This window comes from Anolis sagrei, chromosome 5, assembly GCF_037176765.1.
Source record: "Anolis sagrei isolate rAnoSag1 chromosome 5, rAnoSag1.mat, whole genome shotgun sequence".
Taxonomy (NCBI): Eukaryota; Metazoa; Chordata; class Lepidosauria; order Squamata; family Dactyloidae; genus Anolis; species Anolis sagrei.
Window position 1 is genome coordinate 199,123,982 of NC_090025.1, and position 16,619 is coordinate 199,140,600.

At 46.9% G+C, this 16,619-nt stretch overlaps 1 protein-coding gene across 14 annotated transcripts in view; it reads left to right on the plus strand.

The window, feature by feature from the left end:
• The window catches only part of SHANK3 (SH3 and multiple ankyrin repeat domains 3), a 407,035-nt gene that overhangs the window by 197,893 nt on the left and 192,523 nt on the right, over positions 1-16,619 (plus strand). For all 14 annotated transcript variants that reach the window (XR_010910064.1, XM_067469407.1, XM_067469409.1 and 11 more), the window contains 4 exons: positions 3,669-3,836; positions 5,629-5,745; positions 7,645-7,722; positions 8,539-8,605. Coding sequence is in view for 13 of the 14 variants with exons in the window: in XM_067469407.1 (XP_067325508.1) it covers positions 3,669-3,836; positions 5,629-5,745; positions 7,645-7,722; positions 8,539-8,605 (430 nt within the window). In the remaining variant the exon portion in view is untranslated. The remainder of the gene's footprint in view (positions 1-3,668; positions 3,837-5,628; positions 5,746-7,644; positions 7,723-8,538; positions 8,606-16,619) is intronic.

Sequence of the window (16,619 nt, forward strand, 5' to 3'; positions counted from 1 at the left end):
GAGAATGACCACATGAAATCTATTCTAAATAGAAAAGGTCTTGGAGCAAACTAGCTCGCTAAAACATATTCTAAGGAAGGTAAAAGGGTCAAAAGTCAAAAATATCCACGCAGTTACATTTTGCCTGGAGAGAGGCAAAATGCGGCTTCTCTAGAAGGAAGAAAAGGCAGAGAGAGAGCTAGCAATGGAGAATGACCACATGAAAACCATTCTAAATAGAAAAGGTCTAAAACTCATATTTTAAGGAAGGTAAAAGAGTCAAAAGTCAAAAATGTCCACGCAGTTACATTTTGCCTGGAAAGAGGCAAAATGCGGCTTCACAAGAAGAAAAGACAGACAGAGAGAGCCAACAATGGAGAATGACCACATGAAATCCATTCTACATAGAAAAGGTTTTGGAGCAAACTAGTCAAAAATGTCCACGCAGTTCTGTTTTGCCTGGAAAGAGGCAAAATGCGGCTTCACTAGAAGGAAGAAAAGGCAGAGAGAGAGCCAGCAATGGAGAATGACCACATGAAATCTATTCTAAATAGAAAAGGTCTTGGAGCAAACTAGCTCACTAAACCATATTCTAAGGAAGGTAAAAGGGTCAAAAGTCAAAAATATCCACGCAGTTACATTTTGCCTGGAAAGAGGCAAAATGCGGCTTCACTAGAAGGAAGAAAAGGCAGAGAGAGAGTCAGCAATGGAGAATGACCACATGAAAACCATTCTAAATAGAAAAGGTCTTGGAGCAAACTAGCTCACTAAAACATATTCTCAGGAAGGTAAAAGGGTCAAAAGTCAAAAATATCCACGCAGTTATATTTTGCCTGGAAAGAGGCAAAATGCGGCTTCACTAGAAGGAAGAAAAGGCAGAGAGAGAGTCAGCAATGGAGAATGACCACATGAAAACCATTCTAAATAGAAAAGGTCTAAAACTCATATTCTAAGGAAGGAAGGAAGAGGAAGGAAGAGAAGGAGAGAGGGAGGAATAGGTGGGAAGAAAGGAAAGAAAGGGAAAGAGAAAAGGAAGGAAAGGAAGAAAAGAGGAAGCAAGACAAGAAGAGAGGGAGGAATAGATGGGAAGAAAGAAAGGGAAATGGGAAGGAAGGAAAGAGAAAGAAAGAGAAGAAGGAATAGATGGAAAGAAAGAAAGGGAAAGAGGGAAGGAAGGAAAGGAAAGGATGAGAAGAGGAAGAAAGAGAAGGAAAGAGGGAGGAATAGATGGGAAGAAAGAAAAGAAAGGGAAAGAGAAAAGGAAGGAAAGGAGACAGAAAGGGACAAGAAAGGAAAAGCAAAAAAGGAGGATGAGAAGAGAGGAGAAGGTGGCGGATAGAAGGAAGGTAAGAAGAGAGGAAGAAAGGGGAAAAACGAAGGGAGAAAAGGACGGAAAGGACAAAAAGAAGGTTTGAAAAGGTTAATAAGATTTTAAAAATCAGCCAGATCTAGCTGTTTCTCTGCTATTTCTCAGCACCGTAACGTTTGGGTCATTGGATTTCAAAAAAGAGGCGCATTTGATTGGAGTAAATACGGTATTGATTTAAGCGAAGCCTTTGAGGACAGAAGAGAAGGCGCACCGATCGTATTTCCAGGTTTACTGACATGGGATCCTGCGCACACACGCATATGGCAGACCTTGGCGCTACGGCAGTGCATAAAACAGGTTGTGTTTTCTCATATCGCGCAACTATAAAGAACCCGCCATCCAATTTGGCTCCTGTTGACCCTTTCCCTCCGCCTCGCACGCCCTCCGCACAACCATCTCCGGCATCGCAGCCATAAAACCAGGCGTCGCAGGGAAATAAATCTCCAGTCACTTCACTTCTTCATGCGAGGAATGAATCATTTCGGTATTTCTCCCAGGATTGAGGCCGGAATGCAGAAAGCGGAGTGGAATAAGGTCGTTCCCACAAGCGTCACAGTTTCCCTGCATTTAGTGCAAAATCCTACAATGCACTCAGGCCTTATAGAATCATAGAATCAAAGAGTTGGAAGAGACCTCATGGGCCATCCAGTCCACCCCCATTCTGCCAAGAAGCAGGAATATTGCATTCAAATCACCCCTGACAGATGGCCATCCAGTCTCTGTTTCAAAGCTTCCAAAGAAGGAGCCTCCACCACACTCCGGGGCAGAGAGTTCCACTGCTGAACAGCTCTCACAGTCAGGAAGTTCTTCCTAATGTTCAGATGGAATCTCCTCTCTTGTAGTTTGAAGCCATTGTTCCATTGCGTCCTAGTCTCGAAGGAAGCAGAAAACAAGCTTGCTCCCTCCTCCCTATGACTTCCTCTCACATATTTATACATGGCTATCATATCAACTCTCAGCCTTCTCTTCTTCAGGCTAAACATGCCCAGCTCCCCAAGCCGCTCCTCATAGGGCTTGTTCTCCAGACCCTTGATCATTTGAGTCGCCCTCCTCTGGACACATTCCAGCTTGTCAATATCTCTCTTGAATTGTGGTGCCCAGAATTGGACACAGTATTCCAGGTGTGGTCTAACCAAAGCAGAATAGAGCATGGGTAGCATGACTTCCCTAGATCTAGACACTAGGCTCCTATTGATGCAGGCCAAAATCCCATTGGCTTTTTTTGCCGCCACATCACATTGTTGGCTCATGTTTAACTTGTTGTCCTTGACGGTCAACTCTGCAGGGTCGGCGTATTATTGCACACTTCCCAAGATAGTCCCAGCATCTTGGATACTTCTGTTGAATGCAATCCCCAGAATGGTGTCCCTGCCACAAAATGGACTTCAACAGGGAGAAATATAGAGACCTCTACTTAGATGGAAAAGAAATGAAATGCTCAGATATAATAATAATAATAATAATAATAATAATAATAATAATAATATGGACAATGTCAACAGAAAGGAAGAGACCATGAAAATGAACAAAATCTGGCTACCAGTATTAAAAAAACTCAAAAATTACAACAGCAAAACAACAGAGGGGAAACTCCAAGCAGGCACATAAAATAACTCTCAACAAAAGATTCCCCCCAGGTACTTCCAAGCCATTGAATGCTAATCAAGGTGATCAGCTGAAACATTCACAGCTAGCCCCAGCAGACAAAAGTCTTTTGTCCCACCCTGGTCATTCCACAGATAGATAAACCCTTTTTCCTAGTTCCAACAGACCTCACTACCTCTGAGGATGCTTGCCATAGATGCAGGCGAAACGTCAGGAGAGAATGCCTCGAGACCATGGCCATACAGCCATGTCAAGAGGGCTTAGATAGTGTCTTCCTGCCTGGCAGAAGAGGGTTGGACTGGATGGCCCTTGAGGGTCTCTTCAAACTCTAGGATTCGATGATGATGATGATGGTTGTTATTATTATTATTGGCTGGGTGGCTAACTGTTGGTTCTTGTAGAATAGGGTTGGACTGGATGGCCTTTGAGGGGGTCTCTTCCAACTCTAGGATTCTATTATTATTATTATTATTATTATTATTATTATTATTATTATTGAAGGATGGATGGATGGATGGATGGCTATCTGTTGGGCTTAGATAGTGTCCTCCTGCCTGGCAGAATGGAGTTAGCCTGGATGGCCTTCTCTGCCTCTGAATCTGTGAGTCCCTGACCCCTTGTGGTCAAGGAAGTGGCTGCAATCTCCCTTGACCTCACGGTCCCTGCTGGTGCTGACTGGGGCCCCCTGTTTCCCCCCTTGGGTTGTGTGTTGCAGACACTGCTGGACCTGGGGGCCTCCACGGACTACAAGGACAGCCGGGGGCTGACCCCGCTCTACCACAGCGCCATGGTGGGCGGGGACCCCTACTGCTGCGAGCTGCTGCTGCACGACTACGCTCGGGTGGGCTGCGTGGACGAGAACGGCTGGCAGGAGATCCACCAGGTGAGACCGGGGAAAACGGGCCCCTCCCTCCCAAGCACACCCCCTCGCCTCAAATGGGAGAGAGGGTCCCCACTTTGGAACACGTCCTGAGCTAGATGACCCTGCAATGCACTGGTGTCTTCCTGCATGGGCAAATGGGGCTGGATTGGATGGCCCTTGGGGATCCCTTCCACATCAACAGAGTCTTTCGGGCGGGGCTGGATTAGATGCCCTCTAGGGATCTAGTGTAAGTCTGCCTCTCAGAGCGTGGTGGGCTCCCCTTCCTTGGAGGCTTTCAAGAGTGCTTTAGTTGTGTCTTTCTGCATGGGGGGAGGGGATGGGACTAGATGACCCCTTGGGGACCCCTTTCAACTCTGGGATATTATATACTTTGCATGTAAAAGGTTCCAGATCCCATCTATATGGGATTCAGATGGTGGTGGTCTCTCCTTCCATGGAGAACTTTCAACAGAGCTTGGATGGGCTTCTTTCAGGAGTGCTTCAGTTGTGTTTTCCTGCATAGTGCTGGACTAGATGACCCTTAGGAACACCTTAAGTATCTAGTTTAAGACTGCCTCCAAGGGTGATAGGTTCTCCTTCCTTGGGGGCCTTTGAAGAGAGGTCAGATGGGCCTCTTTCAGAAGTGCTTCAGTTCTGTATTACCTGCATGGCAGAAGGGGTTGGACTAGATGACCCCTTGGGGACCCCTTTCAACTCTTGGGGGCCTTTGAAAAAAGGTCAGGTGGGCCTCTTTCAGGAGTGCTTCAATTCTGTATTACCTGCGTGGCAGAAGGGGCTGGACTAGATGACCCCTTGGGGACCCTTTCAACTCTGGGATATTATATATTTTGCATGTAAAAGGTTCCAGATCCCATATATATAGGACTCAGATGGTGGTCTCTCCTTCCATGGAGAACTTTCAACAGAGCTTGGATGGGCCTCTTTCAGGAGTGCTTCAGTTGTGTTTTCATGCATAGGGCTGGACTAGATGACCCTTAGGAACACCTTAAATATCTAGTATAAGACTGCCTCTAAGGGTGATAGGTTCTCCTTCCTTGGAAGCCTTTGAAGAGAGGTCAGGTGGGCCTCTTTCAGGAGTGCTTCAGTTCTGTATTACCGCCATGGCAGAAGGGGTTGGACTAGATGACCCTTAGAGGTACCTTCCACATGTACTGTGGTCCACTCTCCTTCTTTGGAGAGCCTTTCAACAGGGGTAAGATGGACCTCTTTCAAGAGTGCTTCAGTTGTGTATTTCTGCATAGTGGAAGGGGACTGGTCTAGATGACCCTTGGGGGGGGATCCTTCCAACTCTGGGATATTATATACTTTGCATGTAATGGGTTCCAGATATGTAGGTCTCAGAGTGTGATGGTTTCTACTTCCTTGGAGGCCTTTCAACAGAGGTTGTATGGACCTCTTTCAGGAGTGCTTCAGTTCTGGCAAAATGGGGTTGGACTAGATGGCCTTTAAGGACCTTTTCCCTAATGTGAAACCACCTTAGAAAGTGATGGACTCTTTGGAGGCCTTTTAACAGGAGCCTGGATAAGCCTCTTTCAAGAGTGCTTCATTTGTGGCAAAATGGGGTTGGACTAGATTACCTTGACGGACCCTTTCCATAACTAGTGTGGGAGTGCCTTAGAAGGTGATGAACTCTCCTTCTTTGGAGGCAGTTAACCAGAGGCTGTATGGACCTCTTTCTGGAATGCTTTAGCTGTGACTTCCTCCATAGTGGGAGGAGGTTGGTCTAGATGACCCATCCACATCTTACCTGATTCCTCCACCTTCCTCTCTTTCCCACGTTCTTCCGGTGCAGGCCTGCCGCTACGGCCACGTCCAGCACCTGGAGCACCTTCTCTTCTATGGGGCCGACATGACTGCGCAGAATGCCTCCGGGAACACCGCCCTCCATGTGTGTGCCCTCTACAACCAGGTGAGGACCCCCTTGACCCTTTGCCCTTCTAAGTCCCCACCCCAACAAGGGCAGTGTGCCCCTTAGCCACTGATGGGCCAGGTGAGACAGGCAGTAGTTGCATTCACCTGTGGGGGAAAAAAAAACAGGAATGGAGAAGAGCAGGAACACTTGTGGCCTTAAACACCACGCCAGCTTGGTAAAATCAGCAAGCAGTTTATTGTAGAAAATATGTAGGCAAAGCAGTAAAAAATGGCAAAACAGTAAAGGTCCAAAATCCAAAATAGTCTATAGGGAAACAAGATCCAGGAGTACATAGAAATACATGAAACAAAGCACTTGAAACCATGAAATAAAACAGAAAAATCCCATAGGCAAACCTTAGGTTAGGCAAAAACTTGGTGCATGAAACTCAGAACACTTGTAAACAAGACCATGGTAAAATAACAACGTTGACCCGACTGTGGCAACACTCTCCCATAAATCATTATAAAGCTTTACCAAATTCCAAAACTGAGAGAAAAACATTTTTCTTGACCTTCCCACCAGATAACAGTTGTTATCTCTCTTTTGCCGTAGCCAAACTGATTGCCTCAGTCTCCAAAAATTTACTAAAACTTCACTTTATGTCCAAGTGTTCACCATACTCTCCCATATGGACTCCTGCACCTGGTAAAATCAATCTCAGCATCATTTTCAGACAGTTGCTCTCAGAAAAGTTGCGAGAGGCCTCTCCCAGGAATGTGGCCTTGTGAATCTTCCTGAGACAGCTAAGGTCTCTCTTCTGAGGTCTCTCTTCTAAGGTCTCTCATCCTCAGGCCCAAGCAACCCCTCATTCCCAATGCCAACAGACCCCAGCCCAGCAACCTGACCATCATCCTCATTCCCATCAAGAACATGCCCATCATGAACATCAACATGAACATCATTTCCATCAAGAACATCAGCATGGACCTCATTCCCATCAAGAACATCAGCATGAACATCATTCCCATCAAGAACATCTGCATGAACATCATTCCCATCATGAACATCAACATGAACATAGTTCCCTTCATGAACATCAGCTTGAACATCATTCCAATCAAGAACATCAACATGAACATCATTCCCATCATGAACATCAGCTTGATCATCATTCCCATCAAGAACATCAGCATGAACATCATTCCCTTCATAAACATCAGCATGAACATCATTCCCATCATGAACATCAGCTTGGACATCATTCCCATCATGAACATCAACATGAACATCATTCCTTTCATGAACATCAGCTTGAACATCATTCCCATCAAGAACATCAGCATGAACCTCATTCCCTTCATGAACATCAGCATGAACATCATTCCCATCAAGAACATGAGCTTGAACATCATTCCCATCAAGGACATCGGCTTGATCATCATTCCCATCAAGAACATCAGCATGAACATCATTCCCTTCATAAACATCAGCATGAACATCATTCCCATCAAGAACATCAGCATGAACATCATTCCCATCAAGAACATCAGCATGAACCTCATTCCCTTCATGAACATCAGCATGAACATCATTCCCATCAAGAACATCAGCATGGACCTCATTCCCATCATGAACATCAGCATGAATATCATTCCTTCACAAATATCAGCATGAACATCATTCCCATCAAGAACATCAGCTTGAACATCATTCCCATGAAGAACATCAGCATGAACATCATTCCCATCAAGAACATCATCATGAACATCAACATGAAGATCATTCCCGTCATGAATATCAACATAAAGATCAACATGAAGATCATTCCCATCATGAACATCAACATGAACATCGAACACAATCACAGGCTGAAGAGGCTGACATACAACAGAAGCCTCCCGTTCTCTCTCTCTCATTTGTCTCATTTTTTGCCTTCCCTCCTTCTCCTTCCAGGAGAGCTGTGCCCGGGTCCTTCTGTTCCGAGGGGCCAGCAAAGAGATCCGGAACTACAACAGCCAGACGGCGTTCCAGGTAGGACTTGCATGGGATGAGCATTGGGGGATCCCATACATATACACTGGCCTTGCATGTGACTGTGCTGTCCTTCTTTGGAGGCCTTTCAACAGAGGTTGGGTGGACATATTCCAGGTGTGCTTTGGCTGTGTTTTCGCCCATGCCAGAAGGATGTGTGTGTGTGGACTAGATGACCTTTAAGGTCCCTTTCATATCCAGCATAAGGACTGATTGAGAAGGTGGTAGGCTCTCCTTCAAAGGGATGACCATCTTTGAAGAATGTTTTAGTTGTGGATAGTAGAGGCATGGGCAAACTTTGGCCTTCCATGTGTTTTGGACTTCAACTCCCACAATTCCTAGCAATCAGTAGGTTTCCCTTGCTTGGTCTCCACAACTATTTGCGATCTGCATAAATGGATGCATGAATGATTAGTAATTATTGCATGGACACATGCATGGCACATGGGTATTGGTGGGCTCTCCTCTGGGTGCATCTGGACTGTAGAAATAATGCAGTTCGACTCCACTTGAATGCCCATTGCTCCATGTTATGGAATCTTGGGAGTTGTAGTTTGGAAAGTTATGACAAAGTAGTCTAAAGAGCCTTGTCAAATTATAATTCCCAGAATCCATAAGCATTGAGCTATGGAAGTTCAAGTGGTGTCAAACTGCATTTGTTTTGCAGTGTAAAGTCACCCTGTGTTGGTGGTGGATGTCCTCCAGGATTGTTGCCAGAAAGGGGTCAGACTAGATGACCTTTAGGGTATTGACATTTCTATAGAGTGTCCTGCCTCCCAGTTCATTCCTCTGCCTTTCCGCTTCCTCCTCTTGCAGGTGGCCATCATCGCGGGGAATTTCGAATTGGCTGAAATCATCAAAACCCACAAAGAGTCCGATGTTGGTGAGTTGAAGATCTCTCTCTTCTGGACGTTCCTGCAGATATCTCTCCTTGGTCAGCTGAGAAAAATGGGGGGAAAGGAGCAGGAAGAGAGGAGGGAGGTCTTCACTTACTTACTTAGGCGATCCCTCGTTGTCCGAGGATGATGGTCCTCCAAGGTTGGTGTCCTGACGGTGGGTCCGTAGGTGACCATGGAGCCCTCTTCTTGATCTACGTCTTCTCCTGCAGTGAGGGCATTGGTTTCCAGGTGGAAGGCGGTCTCGTTCGGGGTTGGCTTGATGCACCTTCCTCTTGGCACATTTCTCTCTTTCGCCCTCCATTTGTGCCTCTTCAAATTCTGCAGCACTTCTGGTCACAGCTGACCTCCAGCTGGAGCGCTCAAGGGCCAGAGCTTCCCAGTTCCCAGCTTCCCAGTTCTCAGATGGCTGTGAGCCCATCTTTCAATCTCTTTTCTTATCCTCCAACATTCTGTTTTCCGTTCTTGAGTTCGGAGTAGAGCAACTGTTTTGGGAGGCAGTGGTCGAGCATCCGGACAACGTGGCCGGTCCAGCGGAGTTGATGGCGGAGGAGCATCGCTTCAGTGCTGGTGGTCTTTGCTTCTTCCAGCATGCTGACATTTTTCTGCCTGTCTTCCCGAGAGGTTTGCAGGATTTTCTGGAGGAAGCGCTGGTGGAATCGTTCCAGGAGTTGCATGTGACGTCTGTAGACAGTCCACGTTTCACAAGCGTAGAGCAGGGCTGGGAGAGGAATGGCTTTATAAACAAGCCCCTTGGTCTCCCTACGTATGTCCTGGTCCTCAAACGCTCTCAGCTTCATTTGGAAAAATGCTGCACTCGCAGAGCTCAGCCAGTGTTGTATTTCAGTCTCAATGTTGATGTCTGTAGACAGTCCACGTTTCGCAAGCGTATAGCAGGGTTGGGAGGATAATGGCTTTATAAACAAGCCCCTTGGTCTCCCTACGGATGTCCCGGTCCTCAAACACTCTGTGCTTCATTCGGAAAAATGCTGCACTCGCAGAGCTCAGGCAGTGTTGTATTTCAGTGTCGATGTTGACTTTGGTGGAGAGGTGGTTGCCAAGGTAGCAGAGTTGCATGTGACGTCTGTAGACAGTCCACGTTTCGCAGGCGTAGAGCAGGGTTGGGAGGGGAATAGCTTTATAGACAAGCCCCTTGGTATCTCTATGGATGTCCCAGTCTTCAAACACTCTGTGCTTCATTTGGGAAAATGCTGCACTCACAGAGCTCAGGCGGTGTTGTATTTCAGTGTCGATGTTGACTTTGGTGGAGAGGTGGCTGCCAAGGGAGTGGAGTTGCATGTGACATCTGTAGACAGTCCACGTTTCGCAGGCGTAGAGCAGGGTTGGGAGGTCGTATTTATGGGGTTGAACACTCTGCAGGTCCAAAGTGGGCTTGGACTTAGTTTTAGTCCAAGAACTATCTGGGAGAGATAGAGTTCGACACCATTGATATGTCTTTTAAAGTTCGGGCTAAAACCTGGAGCGGATTCACACCATTGCTAGCATACAAAATCCTGATGAATAGAACAGAATAGAATATCTTTATTATCCTTGTACATCATACAATGAAAATTAAATGCCATTCCCAATATACATTATATATGCAGAATTACAAAACAAACACCCATCATGTTGTCGAAGGCTTTCATGGCCAGAATCACTGGGTTGCTGTGAGTTTTCTGGGCTGTCTAGCCTTTATTCCAGCAGCATTCTGTCCTGATGTTTTGCCTGCATCTGTGGCTAATGTCCAGAGGTCTGTGAGAATGAGGCAAGTGGAGTGTATATATATATCTGTGAAATTATGAGGCAGGTGTGAATGTTGCCAGTCGCAAGTTTGAATTCGTATTTGAGTAGCCATGAAGTTTGCAAAATCAATCAGTGAGGGTATCTGCATAGGGGCAGCCTGGCCTCTGCTGCCTGGAGGCACCCTCTGTTTGGAACGTGTTAACGATGCCTGGTTCAAGAGCACGGCGTTTGGAAAAGATCTGGAAGTCCTTGTGGGGAGGAAGGTGAGCATGAGCCTGCCCCGGAGGGAGGGTGGTGGAGGCTCCTTCTTTGGAGGTTTTGAAGTGGAAGCTGGAAGGCCATCTGTGGGGGGTGCTTTGAAGGCAATTTCCCTGCTTCTTGGCAGAATGGGGTTGGACTGGATGAAGCCCCACCAGGTCTCTTCCAACTCTAGGATTCTAGGATTCAGATTGCACCTGAACATCAGGAAGAACTTCTTGACTGGGAGAGAGAGAGCTGTTCAGCTGTGGAACTCCCTGCCCTAGAGGGAGTGTGGTGGAGGCTCCTTCTTTGAAACAGAGGCTGGGTGGTCATCTTTCAGGGGTGCTTTGAAGATGATTTTCATGCTTCTTGGCGGAATGGGGTTGGACTGGATGATGACCCACGAGGTCTCTTCCAACTCTAGGATCCTAGCATTCAGATTGTACCTGAACATTAAGAGGACTTCCTGACTGGGAGAGCTGTTCAGCAATGGAACTCTCTGCTCCAAAGTGTGGTAGAGGCTCCTTTGGAGGCTTTGAAGTGGAAGCTGGGTGGACATCTGTCAGGGGGGCTTTGAAGACCATTCTCCTGCTTCTTGGCAGAAAGAGGTTGGACTGGATGGTCCTCCACCAGGTCTCTTCCAACTCTGGGATTCTAGGATTCAGATTGCACCTGAACATTAGGAGGAACTTCCTGACTGTGTGTGAGAGAGAGCTGTTCAGCTGTGGAACTCTCTGCCCTAGAGGGAGTGTGGTGGAGGCTCCTTCTTTGAAACAGAGGCTGGGTGGCCATCTGTCAGGGGTGCTTTGAAGGTGATTTTCCTGCTTCTTGGCAGAAGGGGGTTGGACTGGATGATGACCCACGAGGTCTCTTCCAACTGTAGGATTCAGATTGCACCTGAACATTAAGAGGAACTTCCTGACTGGGAGAGAGAGAGCTGTTCAGCAGTGGAACTCTCTGCCCCGGAGTGTGGTGGAGGCTCCTTCTTTGGAGACTTTGAAGCGGAAGCTGGATGGCCATCTGTCAGGAGTGCTTTGAAGATGATTCTCCAGCTTCTTGGCAGAATGGGGTTGGACTGGATGATGACCCACCAAGTCTCTTCCAACTTTAGGATTCAAGGATTCAGAATCCTAGAACATCAGGAAGAACTCCCTGATTGTAAGAAGAGCTGTTCAGCCGTGGAACTCTCTGCCCCAGAGTGTGGTGGAGGCTCCTTCTTTGGAGGCTTAGAGGCTGAGTGGCCATCTGTCGGGGGTGCTTTGAAGATGATTTTCCTGCTTCTTGGCAGAAGGGGGTTGGACTGGATGATGGCCCAGGAGGTCTCTTCCAACTCGAGGGTTCTAGGATTCTGTGATCCTGGGAGTTGTTGTTTTGCAAGTCTTCTCTGCTAAAGATGGCTGGTGCCTCACCAAACTACAACTCCCAGGATTCCATAGCAATGAGCCCTGGCAGAATTACAAAAACAATCGAGGGGCGAGAGCAAGAGACGGTGCCCGGCTCCCATTAGCAAATGAGAGCGCGATTACATTAGTAAGGCTGGTTGGTCAAAGCGTTGGCTCTGTGGCCAAAGGAAGCGTGTTGGGTTTGGTCCTGCCGTGCCTTTGGGCACCTTCCGAGCAGCGGCCGACTTTGTGGAATGCGTGGATGGATCCAAGTGGGTCAGATAGCGCTCAGGGGCCGGAACTGGAGGTCACTCCGGCCTGCGGGCCCAGATGGCCAGCCTTTGCGAGCCAAGGGAATTGGCCGGAGAATGGGGCCAGTCACTTGAAAACGTGCCTGGAATTCTGCCCGAGGAGGAATGGGATCGGGAGAAAGGCTTCCTGCGGAGGTCCAGGTGGCCGGACGATGTCCGAAATGCCCATTCCCTCGTCCTTGGAAGGGACAACGGGGACAAGAACCAGGCACAGGCTGAACTATAGGGTCAATCACACCTGGGAGACTAGGACGCGGAAGAATGGCTTCAAACTACAAGAGAGGAGATTCCACCTGAACATTAGGAAGAACTTCCTGACTGTGAGAGCCGTTCAGCAGTGGAACTCTCTGCCCCGGAGTGTGGTGGAGGCTCCTTCTTTGGAAGCTTTTAAGCAGAGGCTGGATGGCCATCTGTCGGGGGTGATTTGAATGCAATATTCCTGCTTCTTGGCAGAATGGGGTTGGACTGGATGGCCCATGAGGTCTCTTCCAACTCTTTGATTCTATGATTCTATGATATGCATTAATTCTACAGTGTAGATGCACCCTAAGAAGGTTCAACATCTGGAGAACATGCGTGCAGCTCCACTGTAGCATGAAACATCTCACTAAATGCCCAAGATTCCATAGTATTGAGCCATGGGAGCTAAAGTGGTGTCACAGCACATTCATTGTGCAGTGTAGATGCGCCCTAAGAAGGTTCAACATCTGGAGAACATGCAGCTCCACTGTAGCTCCAACATCTGGAGAACATGCAGCTCCACTGTAGCATGAAACATCTCACTAAATGCCCAAGATTCCATAGTATTGAGCCATGGGAGCTAAAGTGGTGTCACACCACGTTCATTGTGCAGTGTAGATGCACCCTAAGAAGGTTCAACATCTGGAGAACATGCAGCTCCACTGTAGCTCCAACATCTGGAGAACATGCAGCTCCACTGTAGCATGAAACATCTCACTAAATGCCCAGGATTCCATAGTTTTGAGTGATGGGAGCTAAAGTGGTGTCACACCACATTCATTATGCAGTGTAGATGCACCCTAAGAAGGTTCAACATCTGGAGAACATGCAGCTCCACTGTAGCTCCAACATCTGGAGAACATGCAGCTCCACTGTAGCATGAAACATCTCACTAAATGCCCAGGATTCCATAGTTTTGAGTGATGGGAGCTAAAGTGGTGTCACACCACATTCATTATGCAGTGTAGATGCACCCTAAGAAGGTTCAACATCTGGAGAACATGCATGCAGCTCCACTGTGGCATGAAACATCTCACTAAGGATTCCATAGTATTGAGTGATGAGAGCTAAAGTGGTGTCACACCGCATTCATTATGCAGTGTAGATGCACCCTAAGAAGGTTCAACATCTGGAGAACATGCGTGCAGTTCCACTGTAGCATGAAACATCTCACTAAACATCCAGAATTCCATAGCATTGAGTGATGAGAGTTAAAGTGGTGTCAAACCACATTCATTATGCAGTGTAGATGCACCCTAAGAAGGATCAACATCTGGAGAACATGTGTGCAGTTCCACTGTAGCATGAAACATCTCACTAAATCCCCAGGATTCCATAGTATTGAGCCATGGGAGCTAAAGTGGTGTCACACCACATTCATTGTGCAGTGTAGATGCACTTCTAAGGATGTTTATCAAGAGACCAAACTACAACTCCCAGGGTTCTATAGCATTAAGCAAGAGCAGCTAAAGTGGTGTCAAACTGCATTTATTCTGCAAACTTCATCCCGCCTGGGGGCTTCTGGGAACTGTAGTCCAAAGGCTGTTAGGAATGGTGGGAGTTGAAGTACATTCACAGGCTGGGGGATTCTAGGAACTGTAGTCCAAAGGCTGTTAGGAATGATGGGTATTGAAGTGCATTTGCAGGCTGGGGGTTTATGGGAACTGTAGTCCAAAGGCTGTTAGGCATAGTGGGAGTTGAAGTGCATTCGCAGGCTGGGGGCTTCTGGGAACTGTAGTCCAAAGGCTGTTAGGAATGGTGGGAGTTGAAGTGCATTTGCAGGCTGGGGGTTTATGGGAACTGTAGTCCAAAGGCTATTAGGAATGGTGGGAGTTGAAGTGCATTTGCAGGTAGGGGGATTCTGGGAACTGTAGTCCAAAGGCTGTTAGGAATGGTGGGAGCTGAAGTGCATTCACAGGCAGGGGGGTTCTGGGAACTGTAGTCCAAAGGCTGTTAGGAATGGTGGAAGCTGAATTGCGTTTGCAGGCTGGGGGCTTCTGGGAACTGTAGTCGAAAGGCTGTTAGGAATGGTGGGAGTTGAAGTGCATTTGCAGACTGGGGATTCTAGGAACTGTAGTCCAAAGGCTGTTAGGAATGGTGGGAGTTGGAGTCCAAAACATCTGGAGGGCCAAAGTATGCCCATGGCTGGTGTAGATGCAAGCCAGGCTTCCAAAACCATCCTTGTGAATGTCCAAGGTCTGACCATTAAATCTCTTTTCCTTTTGCAATCTGTGCCTTTGCAAAAAGCCTCTGTGTGTGTGTGTGTGTGTATGTGTAACCCATTCCAAAGCGTGTGACGTTGTGTGTTTGATCCCTTCCTTCTTTGCAGCCCAATTAGTTTGCAACTATCCCTTTTGCCCGTCTTCTTTGGGCCCGCTTTGCCGCCTCTGGGTTGCCTTCTTTCCCCTTTTCATCTTGAAGGCAACAAATAACACAATTGAAGCCATCACCACAATAAAATCCCTTCCCAACGTGTGACCTCCAGCCTGAGCCGGGCTTTGGCTTTGCATCCGTAATGGGGGGCTCTGTTTGGATCCCCTTCTCCTCCCTTTGCCTGCGCTGCCAGCCTCTCTCAAGGGCTTCTGCAAATCTCCCCACCGCTACTCATCCTATTATTCCTGATTTGGGATGCAGAGGTCATCACAATCGTGCCTACGCAAGGGGAATGCACAAACCCACCCGGCAGGGAAACGCTTCCTCCTCCTGCTTTCTTTGCGCCTGGATCTTTCTTTACGGCATTTGAACTGCATGGTATAGTCCTCGTAGACCCATAGGATGCAGCTCAGTGCGGTTATATGACAGGCCCCATCCACACGGCCATATAATGCAGTTCAAAACCCCAATGCATGGCCAGACTATAAACTCATATAATGCAGGCCAGTGCTGTACAATTGCCTTATATGAATCTACACTGACCGTGTAATACAGTTACATACTGCATGATATTGGTAGTGCCAAACTGCATTATGTGGCATTATAGATGGCACACTATATAGTTCAGTTCAGTGAAGTCAAACTGCATTGCATGGCAGTATAGATGGGGCCCTATATGGTGCAGTTCGAGAAAGTTAAACTACATTGCATGGCAGTATAGATGGGGCCCTATATGATGCAGTTCAATTAAGTTAATCTGCATTACATGACAGTATAGATGGGGCCCTATATAGTGCAGTTCAGTGCAGTATAGATAGGGCTCTATATAATGCAGTTCAAGAAAGTTAAACTGCATTACATGGCAGTATAGATAGGGTCCTATATAGTACAGTTCGGTGCAGTATAGATAGGGCTCTATATAATGCAGTTCAAGAAAGTTAAACTGCACTACATGGCAGTATAGATGGGGCCCTATGTAATGCAGTTCGGTGCAGTTAAACCTCATTGCATGGCATTATAGATAGGGCCCTATATTCAGTGATGTTAAACTGCATTGCATGGCAGTGTAGATGGTGCCCTATATAATGCAGTTCAATGAAGTCAAACTGCATTATGTGCCAGTATAGATGGGGCCCTATATAATGCAGTTCAGTGCAGTTAAACTGCATTACATGGCAGTATAGATGGGGCCCTATATGATGCCGTTCAATTAAGTTAATCTGCATTACATGACAGTATAGATAGGGCCCTATATAGTGCAGTTCAGTGCAGTATAGAAAGGGCTCTATATAATGCAGTTCAAGAAAGTTAAACTGCATTACATGGCAGTATAGATGGGGCCCTATATAATGCAGTTCAGTGCAGTTAAACTGCATTACATGGCAGTATAGATAGGGTCTTATATAGTTCAGTTCAATGAAGTCAAATTGCATTATGTGGCAGTATAGATGGGGCCCTATATAATGCAGTTCAATGAAGTCAAACTGCATGGCGTGGCAGTATAGATGCACCCTATATTATGCAGTTCAAGAAAGTTAAACTGCATGGCATGGCAGTATAGATAGGGCCCTATATAATGCAGTTAAGTGATGTTAAACCACATTGTATGGCAGTATAGATGGGGCCCTATATAATGCAGTTCAAGAAAGTTAAACTGCATTGCATGGCATTATAGAGAGGGCCCTATATAATGCAGTTCAGTGATGTTA